The following is a 23,251-nucleotide window of genomic DNA, read 5'->3' as shown; positions in this document are numbered from 1 at the left end:
GGCCAGCTTTGAGATTGTTAAACTGCTACTCCAGTATTCAAAGGAAGATACCAAATTTTCTCTATTCTTTATTCACCTTTTGCCCTTATTTTACTGGCATTCTTCTGGAAATATTATCTAGATTTCTAGACAGTATTAGCTCTCTTCAATTATGGTAACTGGTTTCAAACAAATAATGCTTGCATTAGGCAATATAAACAACCCATATAGCATGCAGCTTAATACTTTCCTGAGTATACAGAAAATAGGTCAAATACATCAATCACTACATTTTATTTCTGTGGATAAGAAAATAGATTCGTTTTCTCATGTTATAATGTTCACTATTTACTCTAAACAGTTTTCAGATTTTAGAGCAGGAATTTCAAACTCCACTCCAGGACATAACGTAACTAATAATGCACAGCTAAGCGCAAGTCAGTGTCCATCAGCTTTGATATGTCCTAGTCAGCTGGAGCTGGAAGAAATAAATTCCATAATCCTGCGATATTACAATTTAGTGTCGCTGTAGAATCCAGAAGCAGGCTTAATTATATCCCAAATTATTGAATTGTGGTGGCAAGTATTATTGTTGGAAAAGTTTTCCTCTAGAAAGTATACAATATTTTAATCTGGTTCAACTTCAGCTATGCATTTTTGATCATTTCCACACTGAGGCACCTCGGGTGGCTTTCTGGTTACACCTGCCAAAAGAAAAGAGCTGCAGAAGTGGAGTGACCTGCACAGCTAGGCAGATAATCTTTAATAGCTACTAGAGAGAATCTTACAATTATTAAAAAAAGGTACTATACTGGCAAAATTTTAGATCAACCTTGCAAAATGGTCATCTGTCTGCTAGCAACATCCAACCAACTCCATGAGCTCCAAAATCCTCCTAATTCTTTCTCAAATCAGTACGTGGATTTTCTGAATCCTTTACACCAAATCTTTGAGGTAATCAAACAGGAAAACAGAACAAAAAAAATTCCCCAAAGAGGCAACATTATCATTGCAAATTCATCTCAAATTTTCCTAAGTCCGCTGTATGCCCAGAAAACGCATCGGAAAGAAGTAGTACTATCTATTCTGACTGCAGAAAGAAGTAGTACTATCTATTCTGACTGTGAAGCTTCTCGGGGTAAGTTCATTTTAAGGAGGGGCTGCCTGGAAGACGTTCTACATGATACTGCAGTGAGGCACCTGTTTTCATAGTGCAGATGTAATGTTGATACTATCAGCAATCACTTTTATAGGCTCTCTTTTTATAAGCAGCCCATTGAAACTCAATACAAGGGTGAATGGTTGCATAGCAATGGAAGGAGAGCAAAATAACCAGTCCTCATTACAAAAGCATCACTAAAGCAACCACTTCTAGCCTGAAGGATGACACTATGAATCTTGGGGATGTTGTATTCTCTACAGATATGGTGCTTTTAATAGAAACAGAGGCAGAAGTAATAAAAAGAAAAATATTTATGGTGAGAATTCTAATCCAGTGGTAGTCTAAGTTTGAGGTACTCAGATCAGCATAATAGTCTCACAAATAGAGAAAGAAGTAGACTTAGGCCACCAATTTGTACTTTGGAAAAATCCTACTCATAAAAAAGTATAAGGTATACCTGCCCCGCCAGACACAGATGAAACTCAGTCAGTGCCCACATGCTTGAGAACGCTTTTGACCAGCAAGGTCAGGTACTGGTAATGAGACCACATTTGTGGCCAGCAGACAACAGCAAGTTTCCAGCCAGTTCCATGCTTCTTCATGACTGACATCAGAACCTGAACCTGCTAGTTGAAAGGCTATGTTGAAACACATATCCAAAGTAAAATTGCAACCACTGTCTTTTAGCAATTTTTATGCAAAAATGATTCCAGTCTGTAAAGTTGTGCAAGCTATTAGACTATTTATGTAACAGTTACACAAATAATTTCAACCAGACTCAGTATTTGTAGAAAATGAGTCCACTGCGTCCTAGCAATTTCTGACTTATTCTGCATTCTCTAAAGTAACTGGATAAGATTTGTCAGCCTCAGTCTGAGCCACAACAGTGATTCTTAGGACAGCAAGGAAGTCAGTTGCTGCAGTAACTTTGTTGTAGGTAGGATTAAAACTAGATCTCCTAATAACTACAACTGTGATTATGTCAAATCAATATGTTTGTCAGCATTAAAAGACTGCAGATTTGAAAATAACTGTCATACTCTAAAAAAACCCTGTCCATCTCCATTGTGGGTGGGAAAGAAATTGAATAAAACACAAATTACAGAAACAAAACCATCAATACCAAGAAGAGATACAGTAAAAGTTTGTTATGTTTTGTTAGATTCTACATTAAAAGTATAAATAGCAAATATTATCATCATACTGCTTGAAGATTACACTATGATCCATTATAAAGCTTGTAAAATACTTTGATTAATTTCTTCACATCTGAATTTAAAATACGTTTGTTATCTGATTTACCTGACTTTGAAAAGGAAAACCTATTCTTCAACAAGAACAGTCACAAAGACACTTCAGTGGAAATCTAAATGGATTAAAGACTATGCTTTAGGAAGGTAGAGCACTGCAGCACCAGTCTATTTCAGACATGCACTTAAAAGAGCAGAACTGCATGCACGAGTGTCTACATGCTAAAGATGTATATGCCTTTGTTATAGAAAACGCATACAATATGTGCTTTCAAAAGCTAACATATCAAATGCGGTATTGGCACAAAAGAAAGTTCAACTGCAAATCAGAACATGTTTTACCATGTTTATTGGAAGAACGGCCAAAGCAACTAAGTCTGCTTTTCTTCTTCTCTTCCATTAAGTCAGCCAATGTAACCCCTTCGCGTTAAGTACATGTAATCCCAGCATTTACACAGCAGATGGCAGCAGTTGCAACGCAAAAAATAAAAATGTGTCCATATATACAACACAAGCAATTTTAGGCAAAACAAATTGAAATTACCGGCAGCATAACTAATCAGAGCTAAATCCCTCACCTCTCATTGATTTTTGCATTTTGAGTTAAATATGCAATGCTTTGAAGTCAATAGAAGCTTTTCATTGACTTCAGGGTAACTAGCTATTGGTTCACAATAAAGACTTATGACTTTTACTAAAGGCATATTTACAATTCCAGTAGTTAAAAGGTATTCCATTATTCAACAGCACTGAATACCTGCCCACTAGCAGCAGCAGACATGTACAAATACAGGGGGTTAATATATGTATTACTTGACTTAATGACTTCTCTGGTTAGAAATTTTAAAATGCTGGGGTTGCTGAACATAAACTACATTTTTAAAGGATAATGTAAGCAGCTGTTAATCACCAATTTAACTGCCATTGAAATCTGTACCTTTTCCTGCCATAGAGAGATCTTCTGCATCCTAAACCCAGAGCTCTTCCACATCGTTGAAGAGCATTATGGTGACCTTCTGTCAACACAAATCAGCAGTAATCTTGATCATCCAGAGGTTTAGGTATTCAAAGTAGGGACACAGCTGTCTAGAAGCCTGCAAATGATCACTCTGCCTATCTTGAGATACCTTATCTTGAATATATCTTGCCCTATATCTTGCCCTACCTTATGCTTCAAAGACAGTTCCAAACACACATCACCAGTATAGATGGACTTACAACTCAAGATGATTAACCTAGTGATAACTAGCTCAATTTCACCTGACTTCCTGTAATAAGCTGTAGCTTATTATCAGAACTATGCTCCTAACCCAAAAGCTTCCCACAGAATAACTAAATAGATAGCTTGTGTTGTCTCTCATCATACCTCCCCATGCAATGTGATATGCAGCAGAACATGTCTTGAATGCAAGGAGGTGGAGCAATTCAGCAACCCTTCCTCCTTTACACCCTGTTGTACCCGATATTAAAAATCAAATTCCATGCCACACATTTAAGCACAGCTGCACAAATCCAGAGGAGTGCTAGAAGATTGCCTATTCACTGGAAATTTCCACTCAAAATACATATGCATGCCTGAAAGTTAATTCTTCAGATTCTATGATTTATGAAAGACCTATATGACCTACAAGCTGTTCAAGGAATGCTGGAGCAAATGGTTTTTCTGCAGCATACTAACAAACATTCAATTTGAACAGGATGCAAGAAGTTCCTGGGATTTCACCCGCAGACTTGGAAACCAAGTCCATCAGCATCATAGCCGACAGCATGGGCGTTCAACACTCTTGTGCAAATTTGGCATCACCTACAATTCTGCATGGTAGTCTTGTACAAAGTGTATTTACTCCATAAAACGTACAATCTTTACTTCTCAGTCTCGGGATTTTATACTAATACTCAAACCCACAGTTTATGTATTCCTTCCACACAACATTACTAGCAATAACCAAGGATAGTGAAGTAGTGGCTTTTTTGCTCTGCTCTATATAAAAAAATCTGTATGTGCTATTTTCATATAGACATAAATTATTCCTTTCTGGGTGATGCTGGTATCAACATCAACCCACAAGTTGCCTTCCAGCCTCTCAAAGTCATCTTGTTTCCTTCCAGTCAGTAACACAGATTCATACCCTGCTTTTAGCGCGAACTAAAGGACTAATAAAATTCTGAAACTCAAAAATATAAAGATTTTTTTAAAACTTTACATGCAATACAGAGATAAGTTTAAAAACAGATACCTCAATATCAAATCACATAATTTGCACTATTTTACTACTTCTGAAAAATACTATGGTTTAAAAGAATAGTTCACAATAAATTAGCAGGACTAGAAGGAAAAGGACAGTAATAATGTATTATTTCAACACAGAAAATAATATTCCAAGTTGGTTTTGACAAACCACTTGTAGATGCATTTTCTTATATATACTCAATGGTATCTAAATGAATAAATATCATGACTTTCCGGAGTATCACATGAATAATAAGGTGCTATTTAGCATTAGTATACATATTGAAATTTGGACTTTAATCTTACATTTAGTATTAAATCATAAACCACATCCTGAATTTGTGTTCTCATTTATGTACAGCACTAAAAGTTCTCATGGAAATTTTAACCGCTACTATGTAAACATGGCTAAGAGGCTAAAATAACCTCTACTAAATTGTGACAGTAAAATACTGCTGCTGTTCAAAATTTCTAACACAGAGAAACTGATTATAACTTTTACAGTTGTTGCAATATCATGAAACTAACTTGTTCTTTTGCATTAGGACTCAGATCAGAAGCACTAGAGGGCCACTACAGCATAAATTACCTTTCCCGTAATATTCTACATGCTACTGTCAAATACATACATTGTAAGTAAGTGATAATTATATTTCTCAGTGTCAAACAAAAATCCCACAAGATTTCATTTATTTCACACCCAGTTAATACATCTACTAAAAAAAGATTTTATATAGTTTTTTTTTAGTATCAGAAAAAAGATCCAGAATGTCATTTCCCTACTTCAAAAATCAAAGAAATCCTCACTATTAGCACAAGGTTATTTCTTGGCTGTAGTTTTGGCCATATTTTTAATTTTTTTTTATATTGTTATTATTTCTATTGCATGTACCTACAAACACATATTAATTGACATGATCACTCTGTTAATGAACCCTTTTGCAAACTGGAAATCAGAAAGCGACATCAGATAGGCTGCATTCACCCTAGTGGAACATCCTTTAAAGCATCAAACTGTCCCACACAGTAATAGTACTGAGTAAAGAACACGTACTGTTCCGTTTCCCTTCTTCATCAACCTCTTCGTCGTTCTCAGGGTCAATGTCTTCTGCCTGTGTAATCCAGTCTAAATATCCCTTCAGATCTTCTTCAAGCTGCTGTTTTTCACGTAGCTTCTGAAAGTCCCCCCGGGCCTTGGCTTTTTCTCTTTCCTTGGAAAATTCTCTATCAAATTCAGATAAAGCAGAAAAAAAAATACTGATTGCCAAACTCCCAGGCATTTCGACTTAGGTCTTGACATTGCAGAATAACATACTGACATAGAAAATGAACTGAATAAACTATACCAAAAGATTTGAGAGCTTCTTTGAAAACAAGACAATGGCATGAAGAAGTCATGGCAAATCCCTATCACGTTACATCAAAACTTTCAGAGATTTTATGATTTAATTGAAAATTAAGCAGTGTTCTTGACTCCTCCAGTGTGGAAGAGTCCATTTCCCCCCCCCCCCCCCTTCCCCACAGGCCCATTTAGTTATGTGCTCTTCTATATAGATTCTAAAATTTTACAATCAGTTTTATGTAATGGCTACAAAGAGAAATTGACTTGCAGTAATGAAGTAATTTCAAAGAGTTGAGTACTAGTTTCAATGAAAAGGAAATTCTGGCAGTCAGTTCTAAAAATCCTTCCTCTTCCAGCCATAGTTTATTGGCCATGTCCAAACATACTTATTTCGGTGCATGGTTCACAGAATTCCATTAATAAGCTCTCTCTCACATCGTGCATAGACACCTGTGCTGTTCGAGATACCGATATTTTGCCCTTTTGCTCTCTGTAACAGAACTTAGAAATCCTGTTCTCACAGATCAGAAATGCATCTTTTCATAGAAATTGAATCCTCTGTCTCAGTGTCCCAATCTCAAGACAATGTATTTGACTGTCTGTCTAGTTTAGTTCATGATTTGGGTGAATCCTTAAATTATCATGGAATGATAATTAAAATAATTAAGCCATGCTCTTTGAGAAGGAGGCTGGATAAAATGGCCTACTGAGTTCTCTTCCAACCTGAATTACCCCATGAATCTATGATTCCCTTAATGATATATGACTCAAGACAACTATCAAGTAAATTCGTGCATCATGACACTATTACAACATTTTATATGATACACAGCTCCAAATGTGTAACTGCCTTCACTAGAGGGATCAAACATTTTCCAATTTATCTGAGTATCAATACGTATCAGGAGTAGGCAAGCATCTTTCAAATGGTATTGTAACTACATACTGATTCAGTATTTAAAATTAAGCCTGTTCTAACCTGTTAATTTTACAATAGGCCTGAAATTAAACCTTAAAAATGGCTACAGTAATTTCATTTACTACGAATTTGCAACCCCTTTATCTATTGTGAACTTTCACTTGAAAATATTCCCCAGTTGATACACTCTCAAGGGGAAATTTATTAAAGCACTCAATAATATCCTTTTTGAAGTGGAAAAATATTAGGAAATTAGTGTAAGACTTGCAAAATATTTTAACGAGGTGAACACAATTATCAATACGATGCTGCCCTGCTAATAAAATATAGCAGAATAATAGAAAGTCTCATAAATTTTCAACATAGTATTTCAGTTCAGTAACAGATATTACTTATTTGGAATTGCAAAGATAGAATCTCTCCAGGTTTGGGGTTTTTTTAATTTTAGTTTTATTTGCAGTTTTAAAACACATCTTCTAAATACTAAATTTCTGCTTTGACATTAGTAAAATTGAGAGTTAAGCTCTTTACACGCAACCATACAAATTTTGCAATTTTTTTTAATGTTATGTTGCAGAAGCTAAATGCTTTCTGCTGCAACAGCTAAAAGGCAGGCACTACACCTTTTACAGTAGAGGACTTAATTCAACAAAAATTCAGTTTGGCATGTAGAGATCATCCTGTTCCATCTGATGGCACTGTAACAAAGCTGAAGAACACCAGTGCTTGCTTTGCATTTGCTACCCTTCGCCTAGCATCCAAGGACAAGGTCCTTCCAAAGGCCATCACAAAAACGCTCGTGAAAGACCGCTCAACAGATCTCTCAGAGATAATTGCTTTTTAAAAAGAAAAACAAAACTATTTCATTGTTTTGGCAGAAGATGTCACAAGCCTATAAGAAATTATTTAGTTTATGGAATGCTGGGTTTAAGCTTCTCTCAGAGTATCAAAGAGACCGTCCTTTGCATCTGATAGAGGCAACATATTTGTGACTCACTCCATAGTCAGTATCTTTGAAAAAAAGAGCTTTCACGGCATAGTATGACATCAGAGGTAACAAGCCTTGCTAGCTTTTACTAAGTATTCATGTTTTGTTAAGTCCTTCAAGTGTTTTTCATTAGGGTGAAGGACTGTGATCTGTGTGGGGAAACTAAAATGAAAGCTGCTGTTATTGTATGGAGTGAAGTGAAAGAAAGAATTTAAAAATGAAACCCTTGGCAAGGCTGATACTTGCAACAGCACTTCACCCATGACTGAACCACCTTTTAACTTTGACTTGACATTAAAATGGCTGCATGCAGAGACTAAAACAGTTTTTTTCATAACACAGCTAACTATGACCTTTCCCTTCAATACAGCACAGAGGTCAGACATTGTCTCGTTAAATGCTGCTCCAATTTATCAGTAGGGGGAGATGCAATGGTGCTTAATTTCCATGATATTTAAAAGTCTTATTTTTATTTTTAAAACCTGACTGTAAGGAAGTATGACACCTAGGAAGACTGCATTTTCTTCAGGGGAGGGAAGAATCTGGCTCTATGGTATTTTTTCCCTATCACAGCCACAACGAAGTGACATCCCTCAGACACACGTACGTATGTATTCTTTTTACTGAAATACGATGAATAAGGAAGTGGAATTAAATGGAATTAGAATGTAATGCATTTGCTGTTAGCAGAACAAAAACTTTTTTTTCAAAAACAAGAAGTTATTTGAAAAAAGATGATGGGGGTGAGTTGAGGGACAGACATTGGCTCTTTAAAGCCTCCGACAAAGACATTTAGACAACAGCTATTTGAATATTTAGACAAAAATATGTAGACATCAGCTGATCTCCTGGAAGAAGGAATAAGACAGCTGCTTGTGCAGCATTTCATGGCTACAGGAAGCATAGGCTGGGTCCTGGGCAGAAAGAAAAAGCTTTGGGCTACGTAGGCAGCACAGGTACTGACGTGGTTAGACTAATGGCCTGAACCGGCCTCCCCAACCATCAGCAAGTAAGCACTCAGTCCAGAAGCCTGTGAAGCTGACAGGCTTAGGAAGGGGCACGTTAATTGTGGTAAGTGGACTTAAGCTCTGTAAATATTTGGTTTCACAAATGCCTGTGCTAAGAGCTAATTCCAAAATACGTATTTCATTGTGGGCTGATAAAACGACCTGGATCTGGCATTTGAAAAATGTATATTGAGGGGGGGTGTTCATTGACTAAACTGACAAAAATTGTATTCAAAGGGCTGGTGTGACTATGCTAGCATTCATAAAGGTGTCTCCACTAAAATGTGATTTAAATCAGTCTCCACCCAAGTTGCAAACTGAAAGATTCTGAGGACCTACTCTGATTTGATACCAGCATACGCGAAATGAAAATCAAGCCTCTTGCCTGTAAAATTTTAGTTTAAAAATAAAACAGATTTAAGTAGTTTTCATAAAACATAGGACTCAAAGAATAAGTTTTTGTCCTAATTTCAACAACTACAAAAAGCAAGCTCACTACTGTCTCATATTTTAAAGGATAATATGCTTCAAAATTAAGACTATAGGCTAGCAGGGCTTGAAAGAGTTTTTTCAAATCTCTACTTCTGAAGAATCTTATAAAGCAGACCTGTGTAATTTATGTAACACTACCTTGTTATCTGTCTGCCTTCAAAAATATCTTTCCTTCAAAACAGTCTATTGCTACCTGGATGGAGGCAATTCAGTTTTTGATTTCACTGCAAATGTAAATAAATCAGATGACCCAGCACCAGCCAGCCTAATTTTCATCCAGTTAAATATGACTAAAAATTGCAGCATATGACAATATCCTGTAAACTGAGTAAAGCTTCAAACTGCAGCCACAGTGTAAATAAACTCAGTCAGTTCCACCCACAGCAGGAGACATTACTTGCAAAATAAAGCATTATGTGGAGATTCACCTATATAATCTAACCTATTTTAGGGATAGCTAAACTGTTATATAAAATGCAAGTTTTACTTCTATTGCCCAAAAATTCTTTGTCTCCTTGCAGAAAAATGATCTCAGTTCTCTGTTTAGGCAGAACACCATCTCATCATCAACAGCTGTTGAGGCAGAAGCATATAAAATGCAGGTTTGGAGTTCATGCTTCAATAGTCTGGGGCAATCATTTTCATGCCAGGTTTTTCTTTCTTCAATAGCGTGAAATAACTCCTGCTGGTATGCATCACCTTGGAATGGCTTGATGCAACAGGGTGGAGGTGGCAGCAGGGAGTACTTACTGGGACTCAATCACAGCTCCCTGGTTCCCACACCTTAATCTGAGGCAGGGTCATATTAACCAAAAATCCTACGACAACAATTTGCTTAAACATATCTGGTATACTCTCCCTTCGTTCTGTAATTCATATGGACATAATAGCTAAGGAGACACAGCTGGCCTCCTGTCAGCTGAAAGTTCTTCCATGCTATAGGCTAGACACTTTTTGTAAGGGGGGGCTTGTGCACCAACATGAGTGTTGTTGTATCTCCCATTTACTAGGCATTGATAATAGGAAACAAACAGTTGCCTTCAATGTCTAAGCATAAACCAGATCACTAATCCTTCATTGGCCATATTTACTGCCCTTCTGCGTCACTGCAAACACAGTGAGGAAGAGGATTCATCTGCAGTATGCAACTTACTGCACACAGGGTCTGGTATGAGGAAAGTGTTATGCTAATGCTATATGTAGAACTGTCACCTAGACATCCTAGACTCTCATTTATTCATAGAGAACAGTCACATAATAACAAAAATGTACTCACAGGAGTACAGTGTTGGCCACCAGACGCACAGAAGAGGTTTCACACAGTGGTAACCATACCAACCAACAAATCAGCAGAATCAAATCAGAGAACTCAAACTGCTTAAACTGTACAGATAAGCATGGACAACAGCTCACAGCTGGGTGTAATGTGTAACAGATGTAGAGAGACAAAAAAGTAACATCACATCTTTAATTACTAGAGATCACTATACTAACATCTTTAATTAGAGTTCAGTATACTAACAATCATCATGACATGCACTGTCAACACACTTTTTGAAATCAATGTGGTTCATTACCTGCCAGGAGCTCATCAGCTCATCTCCCAGGACTAATTGCTAACAAGCCTTGGTGTGGTAAATTCAAACAGGACAAATAAAATCAGTTCCCTTCAAGCTCTTATTCAAGAGTACTGAACTACTCCCATTGATTTTAGTGGTCTCTGTCAAGTGGTTAGAGTTACTGCTGTATATAGCTGAAAGTATTTGCTGATTATTGTTAGTATATTTGATTGATCAATCAAGGATAATATGTCCTTGGGTTTGTACCTATTTGTGTTTGAGTTTTATTTTTACCAGCCATACAGCAAACAAAAGGACCTGCTTTACCTCATAACCTGCTGAGATCTAGAGCTGAAGTCCCTCTCCTCTTTTTGAATGTATATTCTGTTTATTTATGTGAAGCAGTTAAATTTTTATCCATAACTGTTTTTTTTTTTAACTAAGCCTTCCCTCTGCTGTGAAAAGGAACACTGTCAAAACCAGTTCATTCCCCTTTTGCTGAAAGACTATGGATGACAGTTCACTGCCGTTTTCGATTTGGTGCATCATTATTCAAATATCTTTTTCTACGATTTTTTTCCATATATATTGTAGACAACAGTTCTTAGGTATATATGCTTATCTGTGCCAACGTATTTTATATGACATTGACAGATATTGCCGTGAGATTAGCATGGATGAGTACATACCCTTAGCTTTTAAAATTATTATGTACATTGAAAATAATACTATGGGAAAGAAATGGAAAAAATCAACATTCTCTTAGTAACCTGCAAGACTTGCATGTAGGAGGATGTATGTAAGGACATGTCAAAGCTTATGCTTTGGTGTCCTTTAGCAAGGCAATAAAGTCAACTTACAGCTTTATTAAAGTGTATTTAAAAGGTCTTATTTGTTCCCACGGCTACCCAAAGAAATACTAATGCCTTGAGTAGAAAATGCTGTCAGCAGAAACCATCCCCTAACGATAAGGACTATCTTGAGGAATAGATTATCATGCCTCATGAAAAGCCATGCCTCTTGATAAATGAGTTATGAAGTTTTATAATTTATTATTTTCTCTGTTCATAGTAAAACAGTTTAATGCATGCTGAATTACTGGCATATTTATTTTAACTTTCAACACACTTTTAAAGGTACTTTCAGGGTGGATGAGTATCTCAATTCCCTTAAGACTTAGCTTTATTTGTTAACTTTCTAAAAACCTTAACTTCACAATTTCTAACTTAACTTCCTAACTGTAGCTCACTGTCTCTTGCACCAATACTCATTATATGCTCTGGTCTTTTAACCTGGAATATTTGGAGGAGGCCTGTCCTCAGCTCCCAATTTCTGTGCCAAGTATTTCACGGCTTCAGAGAACACACGTCCAGTTTATGCCTGTTACACACACTGTGTAACCAAAGCTACATGTAAAAGCAGGCTCCTGAAGCCATCCACCACCCTTCACAGATCTAGAATTGCTGGGCAGCTCCTCAGTGGCAATTTCTGTGCCGTTCCATCAAGTGTGAAGTGGTATCTCCTACAGACTGGACTTACTCCCTGCTGCTGGCTCAAAAGACATAGCAATCCAAATAGTGTGAGCATGTCATGATCACCCTGCGATTTCTAGGGGCTGAAACAATTATTTGGAGCCACATATAGCTTTAAATTTGTAATGTGAATGAGCAAAATGCAGACCAGCACAAGATAGTGAAAATGCAAAGATATCTGAACGCATCTATGGCAGCTTTCCAAAGCTGCAAGCATTTTGCTCTGTATTTCCAAAAATTGAAAGAATTCAAAAAATGCAGTTTTATTGTGAAAGATCAACTGACAGTTCCAGGTGTCTGGCTAGATTCCTAAGAAATTCACTCTGCTGAAAGAAATCACCAACATGCATGTGTTTTGAAGCACACTTCCAAACACATTTCTGGAGCTGGATCTAGAGCCATTTTTTTCTAATAAGTTTAGGGAGGAGCTGTTTGTCAGGTCTGCTCTCAGGTCAGAGCTACAGCCTTCTTCAGAGCCCTCTGTTGGAGTTGGACCAAGAGCCATCAGTAGAGCCCTTTCCTCAAGCCACGTCTGTAGTTGGCTCTAAAGCACTTTCCAGAAATAGATCTTAGGCCAGTTTTTAGAGCCCTTTCCCAGAGCGGGACCAGGGCCATTTCTTGAGGTCTTTTCCAGAGCTGGATCTAGGCTGAATTGCCATTTACTGGAGATAGATTTACAGCATGTTCTGGAGCCCTTTCCGGAGCTCTTTGTAGAGGCCTTCACTAGAGCGTCTTATCTCACAATCCCTTTCTAGAGCTGAATCTAGAGCCTGTTTCTGAAGGGCATATCTAGAGCTGGGTCTAGGACAATTTGTATAGGTCATCGCTGGAGCTGGAACCATTTTTGGTGTCTTTTTTAAAGCTGGCTCCATAATTTCTGAGATGGAACTAGAGCCTGAGCTGGGATCTGAAGCCATTTCTAAAACCTGACCTGGAGTCTTTTTCTAGAACGCCTTTTCCTGTAGAGTCCTGCAAACTGAAATAGCTTTTCAATTGAGAATTCACTTTCAGAATAATGTGAATAATATTAGTGTCTAATACAGAGTAAAAAATGGAGTATTTTGAAAAAGCTGAATTGCCTCAAGCCTATGAATTCTCTCCATCCTTGTTACTCAAGAGAATATTTAGAAAAAAATCTCCACAGTCAGTTTCCATACAGAAATTAAAATATTTACCACATGCAGATTCCACACACATATATTACTTCTATTAATTTACATATCTGTTATTAAAAATATGAACTCTATTTTTAAGAATGTCACCTTCAGCAGGCAAAACTGACATGGATCACCAGGAAATACTCACCTTCAGAAACGGCTAGATGTAAAACAAAAGATCTCCCCAATCATCATTCTCATCCATTTGTACAGTATCTAAATACATCAAACATGCAGTGCACAAGAGGCATTACAGAAATACAAAGGGGCAGATGGTCACAGAATAACAAAGGAGTGCAAAGAGAATGAATGAATATTTTAAAACTGCAAACAGATCAAAACAGCAGACAGATTTAAATGTACACAGCATACCTTGATATTACAGGAAGTAACACTTTCATACAGAAAAGGCGTATTAGGCACTCAGATTTCATTTCCAAAATCTGTATGCAAAGCCATGCTTTTCAAGTAAGTTGGCATAATTTTTGCATTCTTGAAGTTTGATTGGTTTAGTAAAGTTTAACTTTCTTTGTAGGTTTATCATAAACCAAATTTCATGCTATGGTTTGAAGAGCATAAAACATAAAAGCTAATAACTCTTAAATAAAAACAAAGAATGCATGTGTTATATATCCAACACTTGGCTCAGAATGAAAAATACTAGCTTTCCCATAGGCTCTTACTAGTACATCATTTTTACCCATAAAATTTAGACAGGTAGGTCTAAATAGAACGTATGTGAAAAATATTTTTTATTTATATACAGACAGCATTTAGTGATCAAAATAAATCAGTGTAACAGTATTCCACACTGGCCCTTGTCAGAGTTTCAAACAAGTATGCCAAGACATTTTGTTCACTTATGTACCAAACATTATTTTGGTATCATAGGTATCTTTCAGGATTACTCTCTTTTCCTTTCTCCTTCTGCTTTTAATGTCACATGTCTCGGTTCACTAGTATCATTTTTTCAGCACAGAAAACAAAAAACAATAGGAAAAAAAAGGAGTGATAGGAAGTCTTTCACATCTTTAGGGCAAACATGAATTCAAACAATTCATTAAGCACCTTGAGCACTCAAGTGACACTGCAGTTAGGTGAAACTATGGCAGAAAATAAATTCAGGAGTGAATGAATTTAAGGAGTGTTCACATCACACTTGACACTGCCATTTCTGTTCGCTGGAAATCAAAGGCAAGCCAGCAAGGGTTCTGAAGAGCATTAGAGCTCTACGGAGCAAGCAATACCTAGAAGTGAGTGGTGATTTCTTGTCTGCAGAATGGAACCCAAGGACAAGGGGACACCTCTTCCCCTGTATTGTAACAGCAGCTAAAGAACAACTTCATATTCCAACAAATATACGTATCATAACATTGCAAACGTTATAAAGTATTTTAAATGTATTAAGTCAAATGTAAAGCTTAGCTGTGAGACTGTTTCTAAATTTCCAAGGCTTCAGTAGAAGAAATGAACACGTGCAACAAAATACCAAATCTGGCATTACCTTCCCCACAACTTATTTTTAAAAATAACATAAAAACCTGAAACCAATAACAACTTGACTCATGCAAGGGAAAAGGGAAATATTTAGTTAACTGTTAGCACAAGACACCTTCACACAACAGGAAGAAAACTAATTGCTGCTCATGACCTTCTTAAGGGCCAGGGAAAGGAACCGTGAAAACCTAATCCTCTAATGACTGCAGTGGGAAGTCTAGTCACACAGCAACCCTAGGTAACAGTTCCAAAAGAAGAAATAAATTATACCGCAACTACCCTCATTTATCTGTCCTTCTCCTTCTTTTGTGTGGCTGTGACATGAAAGCTAGGCCCTTAGTTTTGCAACAATTTGTTGTTGAATTTGTTCCATTTGTTCCTGAATAAAATAAAGCCAATACAACTGCATAAAACCAGACTTTACAGGGTAGGTCCTGGAAGGAAGAGATTAAATCTAAAAATCAGCAATGTGGTTTTAGCACTATCTCTTTGCTTTTAAACATCTGCTTTGCAAAGCAATTGACAGTAAGGTAAAACTTTGCTTTCCCTAGTTTCCTGTGTGCGACTAATCTAACACAGATAAATGACTTATGATTTTAAAAAACACATTGTAAAACTACTCATCAGATAAAAACACTCTTGTAACAGAGTTGTTATATCAGCAACTTGAAATTTTGTTTGATTGCCTGATTTCCAGGAATATAATAATGCATTATAATTCCTTTCATATCTAATGTTCAACATGGCAAAGCCGTGAATAGGGCTGCACACACAATCAGCAGTCTGATGACACCACTAACCATGGTGTCAGGCTTTCTATGCAAGAGAAGTTTTTCTGTTGGCTAACAAAGACGGCACAGCTTGCCTAAGATTGCCAGAATATCGTCTGTTGTGTAACTAAAAGCTAATACATACAATTATCATAATTTTCCTTTAGTATTCAAATTCTAGCAGGACGTTTTATTTATTTATCAGAAAAATATCTTTACCATGAACTGGAGTTTCCCAAGCTCAAGTGTGTTAGAAACCAGGAAACAGCAGAGGACGTGGAGCTGTAACCTCAGTAAGGGGGCTTTGTAAGAAGAAAACCTTACACAGTGTTGCCATAAACTACAGTTTTAAATCACATTATACAGCTACAACTGACACCACTTCAGTTCTTGGCTGGTGCCTGGAGTACACAAATCAACAAAAAGCTTTGACAACCTCCCACGGACAAGTATATTAAATTGATACTTGATTATTGATAAATATATCATCTTGCTGGTGCAGGTTGTCACAGCAGTTCACAGCTCTACAACGCAGCAAGCACGAAACAGTGTGTCAAGGTAACCTAGTCATACTCTTTCTGTAAGACAGATCTTGAAGTGCTCATTAAAAATAGTTTGCAATGTGACCGGTAAACACAAATAACACTTAAATTACTTTATGGATATTTGAACAAAAGCAAAAGTTGGGCTTTCAGAAAAGGACACACTGTCTACAACTATAGGGAAGAATATTTCTACATGTGCGCTACCCATCTCTCTGTGCAAAGTAATGTTACTCCCTGCTGGAATATTATAGAATAAGGAGATTAGTGCCTCATTTAATGAATGTTTTTGGCAAGCATGGTGAATGTGATGTCAGACAGATACAGGCACTAGAATCACACAGTTCAGTCAAAAGAGCAAACACTGGTAGGACGACATAAGAATCTCAAGGGCATGCAAAAAAGCCATCGCTGAGAAGCTCGAGTAAATGCAGAGGCCATCTTACAAGTAGCAGTAGCATACACAATGTTAACTCAACTGCTTACCCACTAAGTACACCAAGAACCAGGTTAAGTACGAAAAATGAGCCAAGGATGATAAGACTAACAAAATAGATCCATGGCCATTCACATCCTATTGCATCATTTACCTGTAAAATGTAAGGAAATAAGTTATGATTCAGTCATTCATTAAACAGCAGAGTCCTTTTTGCAGCTGCCAGATCACGTAGGTTTCAACACTGAAAGTTTATGGCTTACTCAGTTCTTAAAAAAAAAAAATAATAATGAATATTTAATTTCTTTACTTACCCAAATTATGTTGTAGAAGTGATGCCTTAGAAGATGAATTAAAATAACATTTAAATAACTGAAGGAGAATTATTAGTCCTTTTTATAATTTTGCCACAAATACGGACATGAAGAATATATACTGGTACGTCTAAACTCTGATTTTGGTATTTGTATGTTACTTATACGATAGCTACAGAAAACTGTTTCTGTTCTAATTACAGGAGGAAGAAATAGAAGTTTATCAAAAGATGTCATCACAACTGAAGTCTCACCTGCATAAGATAACCTGTGTGTTCATGGCAACTGAATTCAGGACTCTGCCTTCATGATGAAAAAGGTGTATGCTTACCCGCTCAATACACCAAGAACAAGATTTAGTACGAAAAATGACCCAAAGATGACGAGACTGACAAAATACACCCATGGCAATTCAAATCCCATAGCATCATTCATCTGCAAGAAATAAGATGATCTTATAGGGTAGATCACTATAGTAATAGCAATGAAGAGTCAGAGAAAAAGATAATTTAATCATTCAGGTGAAATAGCATTCTATGCATTGCTTCAGTATTCAAAGAAGAACAATACAAGAAAGGCGGCACTGGCCACATTCACTTTGCATTTCTAATACATACTCTAAAACAAAATACTGAGTGAACCTAGCATTCAGATCAAAAACATTATCAAATGCAAATGGAGCACTGCAACAGTTCTGCTCTTTAATGCCTAGAACATGAACTAAATTTCAGATCTCGCTAATTAAAACGATGCTTACAAAGTATATTGAAATATTGGGATTTTTAGTTCATATATATCCTAGCTACATGAATGATCCTTTGAGAAAAGAACCAGTAATATGTATCTCACCAGTACAAGCAATATTATGTTTTTCTGTAACATGGAATTTCAATATTTTTTTTCCTGAAATACTACAGTTGGATGCAACCAGACATTTTAAATTACTTCATAAATAAATAAATGAGAACGTATAAAAACATAAACACAATTTTAGGAAAATGAAAAAATAAAATAAAATTTTAGAAACATGGTGGAAACATGGAAATAGTCCAGAAACACTTCTGAACAAGAATTATATCAAGATCAAGGTTAAACGAAGTTTAAAAGGTGTTACTGTTTTGGGGTTTTTTAAAAGTAAGGTTGAAGTAACTGAGCTTTAAATACACTCTTTACAGACTCACACAAGCTTTTCTATAAAGACCTTTTCCATGGTCTATTCTTAGTGAGCTCATTATACCTATCAAATGATGGACTTAACATACATACTCATGGAAATCTAAAAAGGCCTATTCAGAAAAACAGAACTTTTAAAACACAGGGTAATTCTTTTTGTGTGTAGCATTCAGGTGCAAAAAGACATTTTGATAAGATACAAAAATAATTCTGACTTGGAACTTCTTGGAAATGTCTCTTGTGGGAGAGGAATTATTCTGGCTTTTTTGTTTATACCGACAAGTTTGCATTAGATTCTTAAGATGCTTTTTAGCCATGAACATTCAGCAGACAATAAAAACTGCATGAGAATTCAAGACTGGATATGGTATTGTAGGACAGTCTTCGGGCAAACCTTCTTCCTCTTCCGTGAATGCTGCTGTGTTTGTTGTATCTGAAATTTGTGATTAGGCTTTGAGCTCTACTGATAGTCAAGTTTGACTCCTGTTCTTAACATTTCTATCGGAACAGGCATATTAAACATGGGAACAAATGTTTTCCAAACTGCACTATTTATTTTATTTTTTCCTCTATCTTTCAAAAACATATCATAATTTCAGTTTCTGCAAGGTGGCTCTGTGGATGGTTAGATAAAAGCACACACATTAAGTCTTTGCAGGTTAAGGTCCATAGGTGGTTTTTTCAGTGGTGATCTGTAATAATACCACCTTAACTAAAGTAAACAAATTCCTAAGTAACCAAAGAAGATTATTTCATACAATTTCTTCATGCTTCCTTTAAAATAATCTATGTATCACCTTTCAAAATACTTTAGTAATTGAACTGAGGCACTGAAAAGTAACTTAAAATTACTTAGACTTGCTAGAGAGAAAAGAAAACTGCAAAATATGTATCTGATTTGGATTTTTCCCTTTTATTGTCAATAAAACTATATTTTGGAGAAATTAAAATGGAGGAAAAGGGTTATAACCATTCAGAAAGGCTGAGACCATTAACTTCAATTTTAAAAGATCCCAAGTTTCCACAGTACAATTCTGCAACAGCATATTCATATGGAAAATAAAGTCTTGCATAATGCTGCCATTACACTGACCTACTTATACTTCGCCTCCTGTGCAATACTTTTAGCCATACTTAGCATGTCAGGTGCCCATGCTAAGGAGATAAATTGTGGTTTGTTTTTGTTTGGTTTTTTTTTTAAATCATCCATGCCCATTGCCTCAGAGTAAGTCCCCTACATTTGAGAAGTCTTAACAACAAAGACGCTCAGGTAAAATACCCTATTGCCCAGACTGGATTCCTGCTTTGTGCCAGTGTATGTTGCCCTTTGCACCGTCTTTCAATTGTAGGCATCTGGCCTTAAGGTTTAGGAATAAAATTTACTCAATGGGTTTTTTTTAAAAAGCATATTCATAATTATTACTTTAGAATTGAGTTTGCTTCATAGCAATGATTCATATGATACAAAGTGTTTTTCTAACAGTAACTGGTAAGGGCAAACATTTTGATTAAATTTCAAATACATATGAATGTGTTTTGCATTTAACTGAACTATACCATTAGCAAATAGTTGTTCAAAAGCACCAGAGTTCAGAGTGAAGGCATACGTTCATCTCGTGTTGATGCCAACATTTTCCTGCTATAAATCCTTTTAAAAACCTGAAAGATTAATATTTGCAATTTTACTTCAAGAAAAAAAGAGCTCTGGGAATCACTGCAATCCAACTTGATACACTTTTTTTGCTCACAAAGAGAACGTATTCAAGAAGCCAGGCATTGTGTTTAGTAACCCAGGAGCAAAGCTGAAATTTCCATGCTCTGTCAAAAAAGGCTCTATTAGCATAGACAACTGTGATTTGCATTTTCTTCATTCATTTTATAGTGCCTAATATATGAAAAAATTCCTTCTCATGTATGCACTTTGATTTTAAGCCCAATGTTTTAGGCTAATCTGTCTAGGACTAATGACCTGTGATGTAAAAGTTGGAAACTGCAGCTAACCAGTGCTAGAAGAAACGCTTTGGTTTGGACAGAACTAATTTAAAAACATTCCTAACTCAGGAACCCTTAATCTAGTAGAACACCTTGGCAGTAATCTAAAGAGTGAATTCCTAAAAGCAACAGCCTGAAACTGCATCTACTCAAGAATTTAACATTTCATTCTAGAGACAATTAAACTCTATTCAAATAATGCATTGTAATTTCTATTCATGAAGTAATATTTCTGATTGCATTAATACCAGAGATGAAAGTATAAAAAGAAGTCTTTTACTTTTGGAAAACTCCACTGCTCATTTCATGCATGTCAAGTGGCATTTTCCATAACTTTCAATTAAAGAAAGATTAAAGGAGTCAATTTGCCTTCTGATTAAAAATTGAGGCATAACTTGGTTAATATATGAGCACAGGAAAATCTCCATCCTCAGAAACAAGGTTTCCTTTTCAGCTGAAAGGAATAATGCTGACTTCTCACCCAAAGTGCAGAATAAGGAGTTAGAAAAACACAAATTCCAGATGCATTGGAAGTTGCAACTAAAAAACAGAAATAAAAGTCCCTGAATTATGCTAAAGTAACACCATCTAGGAGATATCACATCTCAAATACTCAGCAAGTAGTCTTGCAAGACTCCCACCCTGTGTGGCTCAGGGACGTACTATACCAAAGGAGGTGTCATATTTAATGGCTCTCAATGGACTCGTCCCATCTCTTTTTGAGTTCATTAAGCTTTTAGCATCCATAACACCTATTGCAGAGACACCTCCAAGTACCATCCTTCTTGGCCTTCTCTGTGCATTTTTCCAGATCTAGTCTTACTGTTTGGATTTCAATTCTAATTAGTTTGTCCATCATGTCAAGCAGAGGAGATGATGGATGATATGAAGGACAAAGTATTTTTATATCAATTCTGTTTCACCATAAGGGTATATGTGTACACTACTCAGGTGAGTGTTTAAAAACGCTTATTCTCCAGAGATGTCACTTACAGCTATGCTGTGGCATTTTCAGTCCTTTCACACAGATGTTAAATTAGATTTGTATGTTTAAACAGCTTTGAAAAGAATTTTGAACTGAACTCTAAAGCTCTTCCTATCCCTTTCATGAGGGATGCAGTAACTAACAGTTCAAAAGTCCATTTGTTGATGTTACCAGATCTGGAGACAAGTTATTCTATGCAAGTTAAATTGGTGGAGAATAATTGATTTTCATTGTATATTTGGATCTTTATATTTACATGTATATGTTTGTGAGTATAACTCTGCAAAGTCCTGAAGAATTATCTTGAGCTGACAGGACAAACTTGGTACAGTTTGAAACTGCCTCATCTGCATTTGAAGAGAATTATCTTGTTAGATGTGCTGTAGTTGGAGTCAACTTACAACGCAATGTAGATGATCAGAGACCAAGACTCTGAAGTGAAACAGGGAGAAAGCCAAATTTACAGCAGACATAACCATTAGTATTGCACAGCAGCAGATGGCACACTCCAAACTAAATTATCAATTAGAAATCACTAAAATATCTCTTTTATCCCTATCTGTGGTAATTGTGAATAAAATCCCCATATGCAATTGAATGCAGATCAAGGTCTGTACACTCAATACTGGTTTGCTGAAAATTGTTGCAAGCTCTTTGTATGTATCAATTAATATAAGCTTTAACCGGGGATAATGATAAAGCAATGCAGTAACATCTCTAATTCTGCATACGTACTATTACAGTTGCAATGCACTGATACACAAACCTATTTTCAATTATTTTCCACAATGTTTCAAACTTGCTTAAGTTCCTTGGTTTCCTTAGGTTTCAATTTTACCTTCCTCCTTTTATAACATTCCAACAGACGCATAACTGGTGGGTTTATTGTTACCTATAATCTACCTAATCTTAAAAATTATTAACACTAACAAACTCAGTCTCTTGATGGGTGAAAAAATCCTTCAGAAATCAGTATTTTGTGAAATGGGACTAATCCTGCATTCTTTGAAGCATACAGCGTAGGTTCACAAAGCCTCAGATCACAGGCTATTTATTCTACTCATTTTAGAGCATACCAGACAGCTTCTCAAAGCTTTCTACCTTCAAAGATTGTGTTCTGGGATATCCTAGGCTGAAGCGGAGTTCACTTAAAGCTGACTTAAATCAGGCCGTGCTTGAAGCAGGCTGGTTTGTAAAAGCACGTAGTTTTATCTTCAACCTTCTCTGGGTTCTGGAGTTAAAGCATGGATTTCCCTGACATTCTCCTGGTTGCCCAGATTGAACTTTTAGTACTGCTGAGACAGAAATGAGCCAAGATACACTGGTGGGATGTGAACTCAAAGACCACTGCTTTGTTAAGCATTTCAGCTCAGCAACAAGTGGAAAATCAGAATTTCATGGCTCAGGCATTAAGGCTGGCTAAAGAGAAATATTTCCTTTGGAGAAGTGAAGAATTGCTACAGTACCTAGAAAGCCTAATAGGTAATTATACTTAATTACCTCTAAATTTGGCCCCCATCTTCTGAATGTAAACCATGCTATAAAGTTGCACATAGGACGCATATAAGTGACCATCTCAAGTTAAACCTCAACTTTTAAGATGCTGCTTCAGTTTTATTAATTTGCTTTGATCTATCTGAACAGAACTCAATTTCTACCTTCTGTTCTTTTTATCTTTTGTTAGCTAATGAAGCATATAATTTAGGTAGTCACATAAAGCATTTGTTCTTCAAAGCTAATTGCTTATAATTTTTTTTTCTCATATTGATTAGAAATAAGTTTAGATGCAGGTCTTAACTTTTTTTCCATTAAGATACTTTAATTTGCTTCTAATGCTATTTTAGCTAATTACTGTTGATGGCATTTCATTAATCAGCTTACTGTCTTTAACTAGGGGAAGAAAAAAAAAAAATCAAATAATTGTT

At 36.2% G+C, this 23,251-nt stretch overlaps 1 protein-coding gene across 2 annotated transcripts in view; it reads right to left on the bottom strand.

The window, feature by feature from the left end:
• The window catches only part of CACNA1D (calcium voltage-gated channel subunit alpha1 D), a 284,291-nt gene that overhangs the window by 86,101 nt on the left and 174,939 nt on the right, over positions 1-23,251 (bottom strand). For both annotated transcript variants that reach the window (XM_075761982.1, XM_075761983.1), the window contains 2 exons: positions 16,913-17,016; positions 5,676-5,845 (listed from right to left, as the gene is read on the bottom strand). In XM_075761982.1, the coding sequence (XP_075618097.1) occupies positions 5,676-5,845; positions 16,913-17,016 (274 nt within the window). The remainder of the gene's footprint in view (positions 1-5,675; positions 5,846-16,912; positions 17,017-23,251) is intronic.

This window comes from Balearica regulorum, chromosome 10, assembly GCF_011004875.1.
Source record: "Balearica regulorum gibbericeps isolate bBalReg1 chromosome 10, bBalReg1.pri, whole genome shotgun sequence".
Taxonomy (NCBI): domain Eukaryota; kingdom Metazoa; phylum Chordata; class Aves; order Gruiformes; family Gruidae; genus Balearica; species Balearica regulorum.
Note: the sequence above shows the minus strand (reverse complement) of the source record. Positions and strands in the feature narration are given on the sequence as shown.